This window comes from Anguilla anguilla, chromosome 14 (assembly GCF_013347855.1).
Source record: "Anguilla anguilla isolate fAngAng1 chromosome 14, fAngAng1.pri, whole genome shotgun sequence".
NCBI lineage: Eukaryota > Metazoa > Chordata > Actinopteri > Anguilliformes > Anguillidae > Anguilla > Anguilla anguilla.
In genome coordinates, this window is record NC_049214.1 from 33,201,332 (window position 1) to 33,215,443 (window position 14,112).

Sequence of the window (14,112 nt, forward strand, 5' to 3'; positions counted from 1 at the left end):
GCGTGTGTATATATGTGTGTGCATATGTGTGTATGTGCGTATGTGTGTGCATATGTATGTTCCTGTGTGTATGTGTGTGTGTGTGTGTGTGTGTGTGTATGTGCGTGTGTGCTTGTGTGTGTGTGTGTGTGTGTGTGTTTATCCTCACAGACTCAGAGTTGGCTCTCATGTACAATGACTCGTCGGTGCTGGAGAATCACCACTTGGCGGTGGGCTTCAAGCTTCTGCAGGAGGAGAACTGTGACATTTTCCAAAACCTGACCAAAAAACAAAGACAATCCCTGCGCAAGATGGTCATCGACATCGTAAGCATCCCCTGCTCATAGCTGGGCTGCCAGCCCTTCCTGCACCCCGCAGACGCGCCGGATCTTCAGCTGCATTAAGCCTCTCTGTCCCACCCCCAGGTCCTCGCTACTGACATGTCCAAGCACATGAACCTGCTGGCTGACCTGAAGACCATGGTGGAGACGAAGAAGGTGACCAGCTCCGGGGTTCTGCTCCTGGATAACTATTCGGACAGGATACAGGTGAGACCCCACACTGACCTCATTTGTAATGCAGCGGTTTCCCTGTGGCCTCTGGTGCAGATTGTTAGACCTGATTAAATGGCTTGTATAATAATGTGTGGTAAATACTGAAAGTCTAAAAAATGAGGAGTGTACATTTAATGCAGCTAGACATCAAATGTCAAATAAACGTTTTTGCGTTTTGCATGGATTGTAGAGTTTATATTACTATATGCTGTTTGTGATATTATCCACTATGTACTGAGCATTTCAGACTGTATATTAACACAGATTTTTAATCTATTATCAGTATCATTCGTATTATAACATTTAGAGAAAACAGCACAGTAGTTTAGAATAGGAAACAGTCACCCCTTCGAGCACTAACTAGACAGTGAAATGGCTTTTGCAAAAGGAGCTTGCGGGTTGAGGGGCAGTGAGGTGAGAGTGTTCCGGTCCTCCGCAGGTCCTGCAGAACATGGTGCACTGCGCGGACCTGAGCAACCCCACCAAGCCGCTGCAGCTGTACCGCCAGTGGACCGACCGCATCATGGAGGAGTTCTTCAGCCAGGGCGACCGCGAGCGCGACCGCGGCATGGAGATCAGCCCCATGTGCGACAAACACAACGCCTCGGTGGAGAAGTCCCAGGTAGGCCACGCCCCCCGCCCACACCTCATCACTGCTCTATCTGTCTGATTCACAGGCCACGCCCCCTGCCCACACCTCATCACTGCTCTATCTGTCTGATTCACAGGCCACGCCCCCCTGCCCAAACCTCATCACTGCTCTATCTGTCTGATTCACAGGCCACGCCCCCCGCCCACACCTCATCACTGCTCTATCTGTCTGATTCACAGGCCACGCCCCCCGCCCAAACCTCATCACTGCTCTGTCTGATTCACAGGCCACGCCCCCCGCCCAAACCTCATCACTGCTCTATCTGTCTGAATCACAGGCCACACCCCCCCCCAAACCTCATCACTGCTCTTTGTCAGACTCACAGGCCACACCCCCTCCCTGCACCTCATCCCTGCTCTTTCTGTAGGACTTAGAGGCCACGCCCTCTCCCCATCCCTGCTCTTTCTGTAGGACTTAGTGGCCACGCCCCCTCCCCATCCCGGCTCTTTCTGTGGGACTCATAGGCCACGCCCCCTCCTCACACATCATCACTGCACTTCCTGTAGGTTCCCTTATTGAGATGAACAGGTGACTTGGAGGGAACTCCCTTTCGCTTGCAGACCTTCACACTCAGACAGCTCTCAGCCTGCTCCTAGTCAACATTCATCCTTAAGGGCAGGACCAAAGCCAACAGGCCTCAGTGTCCAGCCTCTGTCACAAACCTCCACCTCAGGAGCAGGAAAAGGACATCTTCATATTCCTGTGTTAGAATGTATCATTTCAAGGGTTGGGGCCAATTTACTTTCGATTCAGCCAGTTGAGGAAACTAATTGAAATTGAAATGACTTGAAAAAGATCTGATATTTATCACGTGTGTGCAGGTGGGCTGTGTGTAATGTGTGGGTGCTTACCCGTGTGTGCAGGTGGGCTTCATAGACTACATCGTGCACCCCCTGTGGGAGACGTGGGCCGACCTGGTGCACCCCGACGCCCAGGACATGCTGGACACGCTGGAGGAGAACCGGGACTGGTACCAGAGCACCATCCCCCAGAGCCCCTCCCCCACCAGCGACGACCCCGCCGAGGGGCGGCCCGGGGGGGGCCGACAAGTTCCAGTTCGAGCTGACGCTGGAGGAGGACGGCGAGTCGGACATGGAGAAGGACAGCGGCAGCCAGGCCGAGGAAGAGGAAGAGGAGGAGGAGGAGGAGGACAACAGCTGCAGTGACTCCAAAACGCTTTGCACTCAGGACTCTGAGTCCACCGAGATACCCCTGGACGAACAGGTGGAGGAGGAGGAGGAGGAGGAGGAAGAGGAAGAGGAAGAGGAGCTGGTGGGGGCGGGCGTCTCCACCGAGCCTTGTGCTGTGGTCGAGGAGGAGGAGGAGGAGGAACAGCAGGAGGAATAGCACCCTGCCGACGCGCAACAGGGCAGCCTCTCGAAAGGAAAACTGTCGTATTAAGTAACAGACAAATGACACATAATAATAATAATAATAATAATAATAATAATAATAATAATTTCTGGTTTGTTCTATGAAAGTTCCAAAGCGCACGTTGCACTCCACAACCCTTGGCCACTCCTCACGCTCCTCAGCAGAGCAGGGTAACCAGCAGCTCGCTGGTACTTCTACCATTTTGCACTCAGGAATATTTAGTCGTTTATTATTTTTTTTGTTTGGTTTTTTTTTGTAGGTGTTTGTTTGTTTTGTTTTGGGACTGAGGTTTGTTCTCATTGAGTCTGACCTTTCGAGGTCACCAAGATGACCTTGTTCCTCCCTCCTAACTGCACGCTTGCCCCCCACCCCCCCTTTTTTTTGCAAACAGAACTGAAGTGTTCCTGAATCTGCATTAACACTCTACAGATGGAGCAAACGGTGAAAATCAGTGATTGTTTTATTTGTTTTTGTTTTATTTCGTTTTTTTTTTTCTCTCAAAATCAGTTACAATACTATTGGTGGAAAGTGCTGAGCTGCATTCTGATTGGATGCCCAATGGATGCCCCTGGGGTAGGGTGGGGTGGGGGAAATTGCCATGGCGACTGGTGATCATGCAGAACGTCAGGAGCGAGGTTCTGTGTGGATTTATCGAGACACTTTTCTAATTTCAAGTCTTCCTTGAAACCTGACTGAAAAAAGAAGCGTACAGCCCTGAAGCTGTTTTGACCTCTTGAGTTTTTTGTATTGTATGTAAGATGGAGATCTTTTGTAGATTTTACTTTTGTTATTGAAAAAAAAAAAAAGAAAAATCGTATGGATACATTACTGTATATTTAAAAGAATCTTTGAAAATTTCATCTGCCATTTGCTTTTTTGTATTTTTATTTTTGTTTTATTTTGTATCGCGTGACTCGCAGGCGTGCTGTGGGATGTGAACGGCACCCTGGGAAATGTGGTTTCACTGTGTGTATTTTTTTAACTCTCTGCAGGATAGCTCGTGACTTTGACACAATTGTTTTGATTATTGTTTCTATCATTTTAAGTAAGCGGGTTATCATCAGTTCAGAGGGCTTTTGATTGAGAGGATGTATCTCTAATTATGTGCGTACGACCACCATATTTTATGAGATTCAATTCGCCTTTGACTTTGACAAGTCACTGATGCCTACAAAAACTTAAACTTCTGTGATATGGTGAATCTTACAATGGATTGTAAGGAAAAACACTTTGGGTTGCCCTCTCTGCCTAAATGCTATCAGCTTACCTGTGTACTGTGCATAAACCACACAGTGTTATTATTCGCACACAATCAATGCTTGTCATAATCAGTTAAGAACAGTTACTCCCTTTTTTGTGTTTTGCGTTATGATTGAGTTTTGAACATGGATAAGCGCTTACGTTTTGGCGGTAATGGAAAAGTAGAACCCCCCCCCCTTCCCTCACAGGAGCCCACATGACAATCAGTCACAGAGGTTAGATTCAAACGCAGGGGTGGGGGGGTGGGGGTGCTGTGGGAGGGGCTTCTTGTGATCGATGCACCAGTACTCACAGATTGACAGTTTTTCCCGTTTTCTTTGCCAAATCTGCACCCTGTATGCTGGGCTTGCAAACGGCTGTGCACACTACCACCATATTCAGCAAAGTGGCTTCTGTTTTCTTCTCTTAAATAGTTTAATTCGGTTGTGTTATTCTATTTTTTGTGTGTCACTGTTTTGCCATAATTTAAAAATGGTACTGTAGATCATTTACTGTAGCTGATATAACATTATCGACTCGCAAGTTACTGTAACATTACCTTAACGTTACCCAAACAACTTTTTCCCTGGTCACAGTGAGAGTATGTACATAGAACAAAGGTATCTTTTTAAGAAGATATTAATGAAAAAAGCAAAACAAAAACTTGAATGAATCTGGCTTTTAAAGAGTGCTTACTGGTTAAAAAAAGAGCTTATTTTTAAATGTGTTATTTTTAAATTATTTTATTTCAGTGCCATGCTTTTTTTTCTCACCAGACAACCTTACCTGCAATGGAGTTTTCTTGTTTGTCTCTGTTTACAACCATGTATTTATTGTGCTGTACATACAATGTAATGTTTATTGTAAATGACCGATTCTTACTCTATATCATCCCTTATGGAGATGGTGTTGTTGTACTTGGATAACTCTTGTTGAGAGAATGTTTATTATACATACCTATTCAAATGTAAAGTTGAGCTTCTGTAACACGTCACCTTAGAGCTTGTTTATGGAGAAGCGGGGAAAGCCAAACGATATTATGAATTTAAATTTTTTTTTAAAAAGCCGCAGGTTGTTGGCCCCAGGGCTGTGCCTTAACTTTGAACAATGTTTTTAGTTTCATGCTTTTTCTGTTATTTCCTCTTCCTGTTTACTGCGTTAGAAGAGATGGGCATTTCTAAGCCCCGCCCTCTGCCTCATTGCCAAGGCCAAAACAAGCTGTACGTGCAAAAACAAAAAAAGCTAAGACCTAGATACGTTTTTTCATTTAAAAAGCTAAGACTTAGATACATTTTTTATTTATTTAAAAAGCTAAGACTTTTTTAAGCTAGGACTTGGATACAGTTTTTAATTTTCTGCCATTTTGCTGCATTATTCCAGAGACACTAGAGCAGGGTGGGGCCAGTGGATAGGGCATCCAGTGGCCCCGCCCCCTAGCCCCACCCCCCACCCCGATGCGGGACCAGGCCTGGTATGCAACACAGTGGAATGCAATATAACACACACACATACACACACACACACACACGCTCACTCGTACACATACAAACTCTCACTCTCACACTCTCTCTCACACACTTGCACACTCACACTTATCATCTCACTCTCACACACACACACACACACAAAGAAAACTCCTTTACACATTCACTGAAACACACGCACACTGTCCAGTATTCACACACATAGTCTCACTCTCACACACACATACCCACACACACACTCTCTCTTTATTCACACACATAGTTTCACTCACACTCACACACACACGCACACTCACTCAAATCTCTGCTCGGAGGAGAGTAGGGTAGGTGAGACGTGTGTGTTTCGAGACTGTAGACCCTTCCTTGTGTTTTGCTTCGACTCTTCGCGGTGTTACAGGTGGAGGGGAGGAAGGGCTTTCAGGTGCTGTCCCTGTGGGCGTCCCTCTCCAGTCCTCAGGGCGTGTGCCCGTGCCGTGATGGGAGTGTCTGTTTCCTAAAGAGCCTGTTTTTCTGACACGCATACTGTAGATTTTAGCAGCCCTGGACCAAAGCAATCGGTGGCTTTTATTATAAATATTGCATTTTTTTTTGTTGGTTTTTTTAAAAAAGTATATATAGTATAAAAGGGATTCATGAACTGTAAAAAAATATATTAATACACCAGAACAACCATAAGTTTGTTTTCTAGAGGTTACATCTTTAGAATGCCAATCTGTTTGGAGATTTCACATGACAATTATTTTAATGGATTCCTTGTCTCTTACAGTCTATTGGATAGAACTGTAGATCACGCTCTGAACCTTCAGAAAAAAAAAGAAAAAAAAAACCTGAAAAAACTTTTTTATATGCAACAGATGAAATAAAAGCATGGTTGATTCCGCCTAAGTTTTCTCTCTTGTGTTTTTTTGTGCCATTGAAACTTTCACTACTAAAGTGAATATTTCTAGTAGAGCTTCTATGTAGGCATTTGAAGTGTTCATAGGACTTTATGTAGGCACTGAATGTGTTCATGGAACTTTGCAGTAAGTAGGCATTGAACATGTTCATAGGGCTTTATGTAAGCATTGAACATGTTCTTTAAAAATGCATATTTTACATGCAACGGCTGCAAAAACAGAGCTAGTCTTGGCTTTTATATCAGTACCTCATAATTTAGAGCGACCTGTTTTTACAAATCAGATCATGAACAATTTAATGACGATAATGATGATGACGATAATGATGATGATGAGAATGATGACGGTGATGATGCATTGCGGTCTGGGAAGGTTAGCCAGGTCTGGCAGTGTTGCTCACATGAGGATTAGCTGGATGTAGTAACTTTGCGTTACTCCTCGCATTCTGCATGAAAGCAGCTGATAATTGGATACAATGTTTTATTAAAAAATGCTTTTGGCTCATCTCAGCTTCCTGTCATGTGACCCTTCCATGAGGGGACTGCAGTGACGTGTCCCCTGAGCTGGAACAGATGCGGGAGTATTCCTCTGACTCAGGAACTGAACGGGTTGGGGGGGGGGGGGGGTGGTTGCCTCCAAACCAGCCTGAATTTGGAAAAAGGTACACTGGCTCTAAAGGGATGCACATCCTCACCAACAATGTTTACGTATACTGTGGTATTTAAATGGTGCTCAAATTATACTGTGCATATATATATATATATATATATATATATATATATAGAGAGAGAGAGAGAGAGAGGATCATTTCAGCTGTATGTCATGGTTCAAGAGTTTTTGAAAATACATTATATCAAAATAGCTATAGCAATATACGAACAAGATATTTATTCAGATATTTGCTCACAGAATACAATTTTTTATACAAATCTCTATTCACATGATGAATCAAAAATGCACAAAAAATAAATATATGTAAATTATATTACATGTATGTGAACACTGTATTTATGTGACATTTAAATACATCACAAGTGGAAGGGCATGTTGTCAATGCAGGCATAGCTGCTAGTGTTAATATCATTTAATAGCAATACTGTTAATATCAGTATTCAAACAGCAAATGAACAATGAGAGCTGATGGAAAATTATCCAGGGGAAGGAAAATTTCAGGGCCTGGCCAAATATAAACAAACGTACACTGTGAAGTAGTCTGTGCTGTTCTCAAAAGCAAAAGATTTGGGGACTGTTGCCACCTTGTGGTGCTTTATTTTAATATCAGCAGTGTATCTAAATCAGGACGACTCAACTCGAGGCCCCACAGGCCACAGTCTGCAGACATTTACTCCAAGCATCCACCACAACACCTAATTTCACTAATGAGCTTTCTCCCTGAACTAAGGAGGTTAAATAATTAGTGAAATCAGGTGGTGCAGGATGCTACAGACACTGTGGCCTGCAGGACCTGGAGTTGAGTAGCGCTGATCTAAATGATACTAACTCAGTGGCGCACAAGGGATGGTCCATTTCAGGATTTTCTTTCAACGTCTGTTCTTAATTATATAATTACTTCAATCATATCTTGATCTGACATTTATATAAGCAACAGCTGCAGCCATAGGCTGCAAGTGTATCCTCCTGATTTTTACTGTGTTCAAGTACAGGAGTGAAGTACAGAATTTTATTTTATTTTTGCTGAGTTAACTGCTCGCAACAAAAACCAACACATAGACTGGCCCTCCGGGACCAGAGTTGTGCACCCATGATCAGTTAACCGGGAAATTCATAACAAGTGAAATGGACAAAGTTATTGTTGAAACACATTCATGCCGGCAACCCCCACATTTATATTTTTTGGCACAGAAGAGAAATCCTTTCTTCACACTTTTCCTCTGCCATTCGCTATAAATGAATTAGGCAAGCAGGATAACTGCTAAAATGAATAATTGAATAATTGCTGATGACCAGCTGTTTAATCCCCTGCCGCAGTGTGATTGGATGGCTGCTCAGAGTGTGGCGCAGGGATGCAATCAAAGGTCCTAGAGCGCAATGGGAGTTGAAGTCCAGAGCTTTAGATTTTGAAGCATGGCTCACTAAATGTGAACTCAACTACCCATCAGCCCCATTTGTGGAAACATCTAGCCCAATCGTGTGCTAAGGAGGGCTGAGAGTATGCAGGTCCAATTGCCTAATAAGTGAAATCACCTGCTGATTTCACTTATTAGTTCCCTCCTCTCTAGCTGAAGGCGTGTTACTGAGTGAAGCCAGCAGGTGAAGCGATGGGTTGGAATGAAAACCTGCATGCTCTCGGTATGGCCGATTTGGCTCACAGGGAAGTGTGCTGTGAGGTTTTGATGTGTGTTTGACTCATTGTGGGCTTGATTCAGGCGAGAGGAGTGGAAAGAAGCAGGGAGGTAAAAAAAAAAGTGACAAGTTTACAAGTTTAATGTGGCAAGGTTCGGCTTGTTGCCTTCTTTGATCCTTTTTGTTTTGTGTCACTGACACTTTCAGAAAGTAGGACCCAAATGATTTTACTGTCAGTCTGTAATTAAATTTAAGTACCCCTTTTTGTGCAGTAATTGTATGTAGGAAATTGCAAAAAATGAACTTAAATAATATTGCTCACTTGTTTGATTGAGGTGGTCGTAATCGTTCTCGTCTCGTGTTTGCAGAAGGGTCTGCTGCTCCCACTTGGAACCCCTGGGAAAGTGCCTTTGGTGCTGAAGCTAGAGGATGCAGGCTAACCAATCCCTCCTGAGTTCAAGCTGTTGCCAAACCCAAATGGGGTGAGTCTGAACAGAACCTGAACGTAGTTTGGTTTTCTGCATGTGTGTGTGTACATGCATGTGTGTATATATAGACACACGTATGTTTGTGTCTGTGTACGTAAATGAGTGTGTATATTTAATACAACTTTCATGTTGATTCCAAGTGCAGTTCTCTGCACTATATGATTACACGGCTGATAATTTGCTGTGTGGTAAAGTTGCACTTCATGTGAAATACACTGCAGCTCTATTTGTGTCCAGATGGGGGCAGTCTTGCAGTGGAAATATAACTGAGAAAGAGCCAGAAAGGATGAAATTTCCAATATCAGACTAAAATTGTGGAAGCTGATTTAAATAGTAGAGAGAAGGTGAATCTGAGTGATTACAAGGCCTTGACTGTGTACCGTTATTATGGGTAATGGGTGTGACAGTGCCTGTCTCAGGTCTCTGTTCTGGCAACATTTCAGACCTCAACCACTGAACATTATAGCACACTGTATGGGACTAATGACATATCATAGCCATGAGATTATAATTTTATTTTACATATACAATCATTTGGCAATGAGAAAAAGGCAAAAGAGAAAGGACTGAATAGTCCTTTCTCTTTTGCCTTTTTCTCATTGCCATTAAGTTTTCCTAGCCATGTGTGTTGTACTTTGAGGTTCCTTTTGTTTTTGTTTTTTTTTTGGTGCTCTGAAGTATCACTGACCAAACCACAAGATTCCCACAGCAGTGCATTAATACAACCGACATATTTATTTTAATCTCAAAAACACTTGTGGTGTACATAAGTCACATACAAACAAAATATCCAGCCCAAGTAATAATTTGTACAAGGAAAATAGAATAAACCAGTGTACAATGATATATTATTAGTATAGGTCCATAGGAATATATAAGAAAAACATACACATTTGTGGTACAGTTGTGTTAAGTTTCAATAGCAATTTATATTACCTGGATTTTTAAATACACCACCTTACTTTGAGTCACTTACAGGCACACTAGAAATGAATCCGCTCTGTTTTTGTATTTTATTCAGTGCAGCCATATTTTCATATCTGTCAAATAATGAATTGTCTTCTCCAAGCAATAAGAGAAATCTATTGGAGCGTTTTTTTTTTTTTTTTTTCTTTTTAATAAGAGAAGCAATAATCTCTGGTGTCTATGGTAAAGCAAGCTGGCATTTATTTAAATATAATTATTACACCAAGGAAAGGTCCAGACGCTAAGTTGTTAGCAGCTTAATGCATGACGTGTGTTCGACCAGCAAAGTTCAGGCCAGTGAAATGCATTTGCAGTCCTAGAATTAACCATTAAAGAGAACACAGGAAAACGGACAAGGAAAACTGTGACTTAAACTACAGCGAATCTGCCTTGAGCTGGCAAGAGGACATGGACTTTAACTACAGCAAGTATCTATGGACCTAATAGGAGTCGTTCTAAATAACGGCTATCACTGCCGTTATTGCTTTGCTCTCTTCAGTAGACACTCGTAACATATTCTACCAGTCACACTTTCCTGGGGGGTTTGAGGTCCCTGGCAGCAAAAAAACCGACTGCTTTAGGCATAAGAGATTGGAAACCATCGCATATCTTATTTTCTATATTTTGGTTGGATACAAACACATGTAAATTTAGTTTTTTTTGCTTTCCCCACACCTTTTCGCAGAAACCAGACAGGATCTTGACCAATCACAGATTACTTTGATAAGAAGAAACAAAACAATCCCATCAATGATTGGTGGATACTTTCTGACTATCCGTTTGCCAATCATTGTTGCACATTGTTCGTCCTGTATATTCTCATCAATGAAATTTGTGATTGGTGGCGCTCCTCATTGATTTCTATGTGAAAATGTGCAGGTGAAAAATGCAACTCACCTAAGTATCCAACCAAAGATAGAAATATAATAATCTTATTCGGCTTCCAATAACAGTTCTATGGTATAGTCCATCAATATAACTGTTAAATCATTGATTTGAAGTCGTGCTCATTAAGCGTGTGCATGTGTGTGTGGACCACAATGTTCCCTCTATATGCCAAGAACGTGCTTTTGCCATAATGAGCTTAGTCCACAGGCAGAGCTATATGATTGCTCGGTGTATTTTCTTGTAAATGGCCTGAGAATCATGGTCAGAGTCTATTAAATTAATGAATGAAAAATTAATATAAAAATGAGAAATCTGTTCTGAGAATTTTTCAAATGATCAATTTAATTTGCTGAATTGACTCCAATGGTAAATGTACTGCAGCTAATATACTGTTATCCATCCATCCATTTTCTAAACTGGTTATTTCTGGTCAGGGTCAGGGTCAGTGTTGGAGGGGGGGGGGGGGGAGCCTAACCCGACATGCAATGGGTGAGAGGCAGGAATATACACTGGACAGGTTGCCAGTCTATTATTATTATTATTATTATTATCAATATTAATATTAATATTAATATTAATAATAATAATAATTCTGAGGTTGAGCACAGTATAGAAACATGCCATAGCCAAGTCTTAGTCACTGGCGCAAAAAATCAGAACGGAGAAGCCCCACTTCAGGTTTCAAACATTAGTTTCAATATCACCATAAAATGCAAAAAATGGCAGCCATCGTCAGCATGACTTCCCCTTCAACTACATTCTGACACAAACACTAGCCTATTATACAAGACACTGAGCAACAGACAAACTAATGTACATAGTTTTACTCAGTCAAATTTTATGGCTATTCCACGTGAATGACTGGTACACAGCAATAATGAGTGGGGGAAATTTTTCATTCATTCATTTATCTGGCGCTTTCCTATTCGTCATGTGCGATGTGTGAAATTTCAGTCTCTCTTCCACATGCCCAGTGTGGGGAGAATAAAAGCACTCATCCTTTCTGACTACAGAATGCCTGGGGGGAAAACACAGCTTGGAAATGCACAGAATGCAGTAACACTACATTAAGGTGCGGCTAGCTATACCTGTGTACTTAAATTGCAATCATTTTGAAAACAAGAGATTGTTATTGAGTAACCCCAACGTAGGTAACATGGAACAACAGTTTGCAGCATTCCTAATTACACTTGTGAAATATTTTACATATTTTAATTACACTCATGGGCCATATCTTCACGATAGCACAACAAATAAACCTTGCTTGTTAATTTCACAATGTGTCTTCATGATACAGAATGGCTAGGTCTGAATAGTGTTCACTGTGTGAACTAAACTGTGTTCTTGGCTAGAAATAGCTGTACAAAATAAGTATTGTACCTTACTGAACCTGTGTTTAGCAGTTGTCTATGACCATGAAATGCACTTTTTGTACATCGCTTTGGATAAAAGCGTCTGCCAAATAAATGTAATGCAATGTAATGGCTTCAGTGTAGCAGGACAGGTGTAACACAGCCAGCCTCGTTTGTGTAATTAAAAATACTGGCAACCGTTGTTCCATGTTACCTACAGTATGTCGGAGTTACTCAATATTAACCTCTCTTTACCACATGGGTAACAATTAAACAGCACAGGTATACCTGCAGCTTAATGTAAAGTGTTACCCAGAATGCCTTTCACTTGTCACACTACAGTACTCTGGGGGGGGGGGGGGGGGGGGTCGACTGATTGCAGCCACTCGGGAAAGGAAAGGCATACACAGGGACAGATGATTATATACAAGAAATAGGTCTTAAAATATTGCACTTTTTGGCCCATTGCACCTCAAAACAACTTCTGAGAGTGCACAAATAAGTAAGATAGATAGATATAAAGATAGATATATAGAAATAGGTAGCTAGATATAGTAGAAGAGACCGATCACTCACCATTTCATGCAGCATCTATATTTTAGTAAAGACACCCACTTCTACTCACACAGTCACCTGACTAAAGGCCTAAGACACCTTTATTTTAATAAAGTGAAACACTTTTTGGCACTATTGAATCTTATGTTTTGAAAGTTGACTAGATAATTTGGAATATGAATGGATAGCAGAGGGAGCTTAATATTTCCAAAGTGGCATGCACACAAGTAAATAAGGTGTGCATTCTGCTAATCTAGCGGCTAAACGGCTACGTTCAAAGAATGGGAGAGGGGCTTGTTTAGTTTTATAAAGATGACCCTAACCCTTTCAAGGTAGATGTTTTGCTGAAGAGAAAATATTGACGCTTCCATCATTCTCCAAAAATAGTTGTGAGCAGAGGTAGAAAATCCAAAGGTCAGAAAGTAGAAGTCCTGCCGTGTGTTTCCTGCACCCATGAACTCAGCCTGCTGATTTGACCAATTAGCTCTAACCTTCTGGCTGAAGAATTGCACTCATTGGCAAATCCAGATGAGCGGAACGAAACACCAGGGCGGACTTTTACTTTCTGAACCTGGATTTCTCACCTCTGGTCGCCTGAGACCTTTCCTTGTGCTTTTGTGTTCGTCTGGAATGCCAGCCACCTTGTCTGTATTGTTTTTGCATTAAAATGACAGTGATTCCATTACGTATTTGACAAACGAGTTGATCTGAGTCCACCAGTTTTTAAAGACTAAATGCAAATGCACACCCCTCACCCACATCTGTATTATGTACAGTCATGCACACACCATATGTTCTAAACTATGTGGTAAGCACAAATGAGACAAACGTGAGAAATTTTGCAAGGCCACACATTTTGTAAAGGTAGTTTATCTTAACATGGAGTTAAATGGATTATGGTGGCACCAATACACACATGCCCACTCACTCACACAAACGCACATGTACGCTTGCTCTCTCCTCCTCTCTCTCTCCCACCCAAGCACACAAACTCACTCACGCACACACATGCCCACTCACTCACACAAACGCACATGTACGCTTGCTCTCTCCTCCTCTCTCTCCCACCCAAGCACACAAACTCACTCACGCACATGCAAGCTCACTCATTCACACAAACCTATACAGACACACCAACTCATTCTCTCTCACACATACACGCGCACACACACACACACACACACACTCACTCACACTCACATATGCACACCTAGATGAAAAAGCAAACGGACATACGCACAAAATATTCCCCACACAATATATATAGAGCAGGACAGATCAATTCAACCCAATTATTCAGCCAGTGCAAAGCCATCTCATTGTCAGAACATATCTACACAACATTTAGAATATTTTCTATTGGCCATTCTTGCAAATTCAC

At 42.1% G+C, this 14,112-nt stretch overlaps 1 protein-coding gene across 1 annotated transcript in view; it reads left to right on the top strand.

The window, feature by feature from the left end:
- LOC118212406 (cAMP-specific 3',5'-cyclic phosphodiesterase 4D-like) overlaps positions 1-5,000 on the top strand; it is a 59,985-nt gene extending 54,985 nt beyond the window's left edge. The window contains 5 exon segments of the mRNA XM_035390237.1: positions 151-305; positions 405-527; positions 973-1,155; positions 2,049-2,216; positions 2,218-5,000. Coding sequence (XP_035246128.1) covers positions 151-305; positions 405-527; positions 973-1,155; positions 2,049-2,216; positions 2,218-2,532 — 944 coding nt within the window. The 3' untranslated portion in view covers positions 2,533-5,000.
- The last annotated feature ends 9,112 nt before the right edge of the window (positions 5,001-14,112 follow it).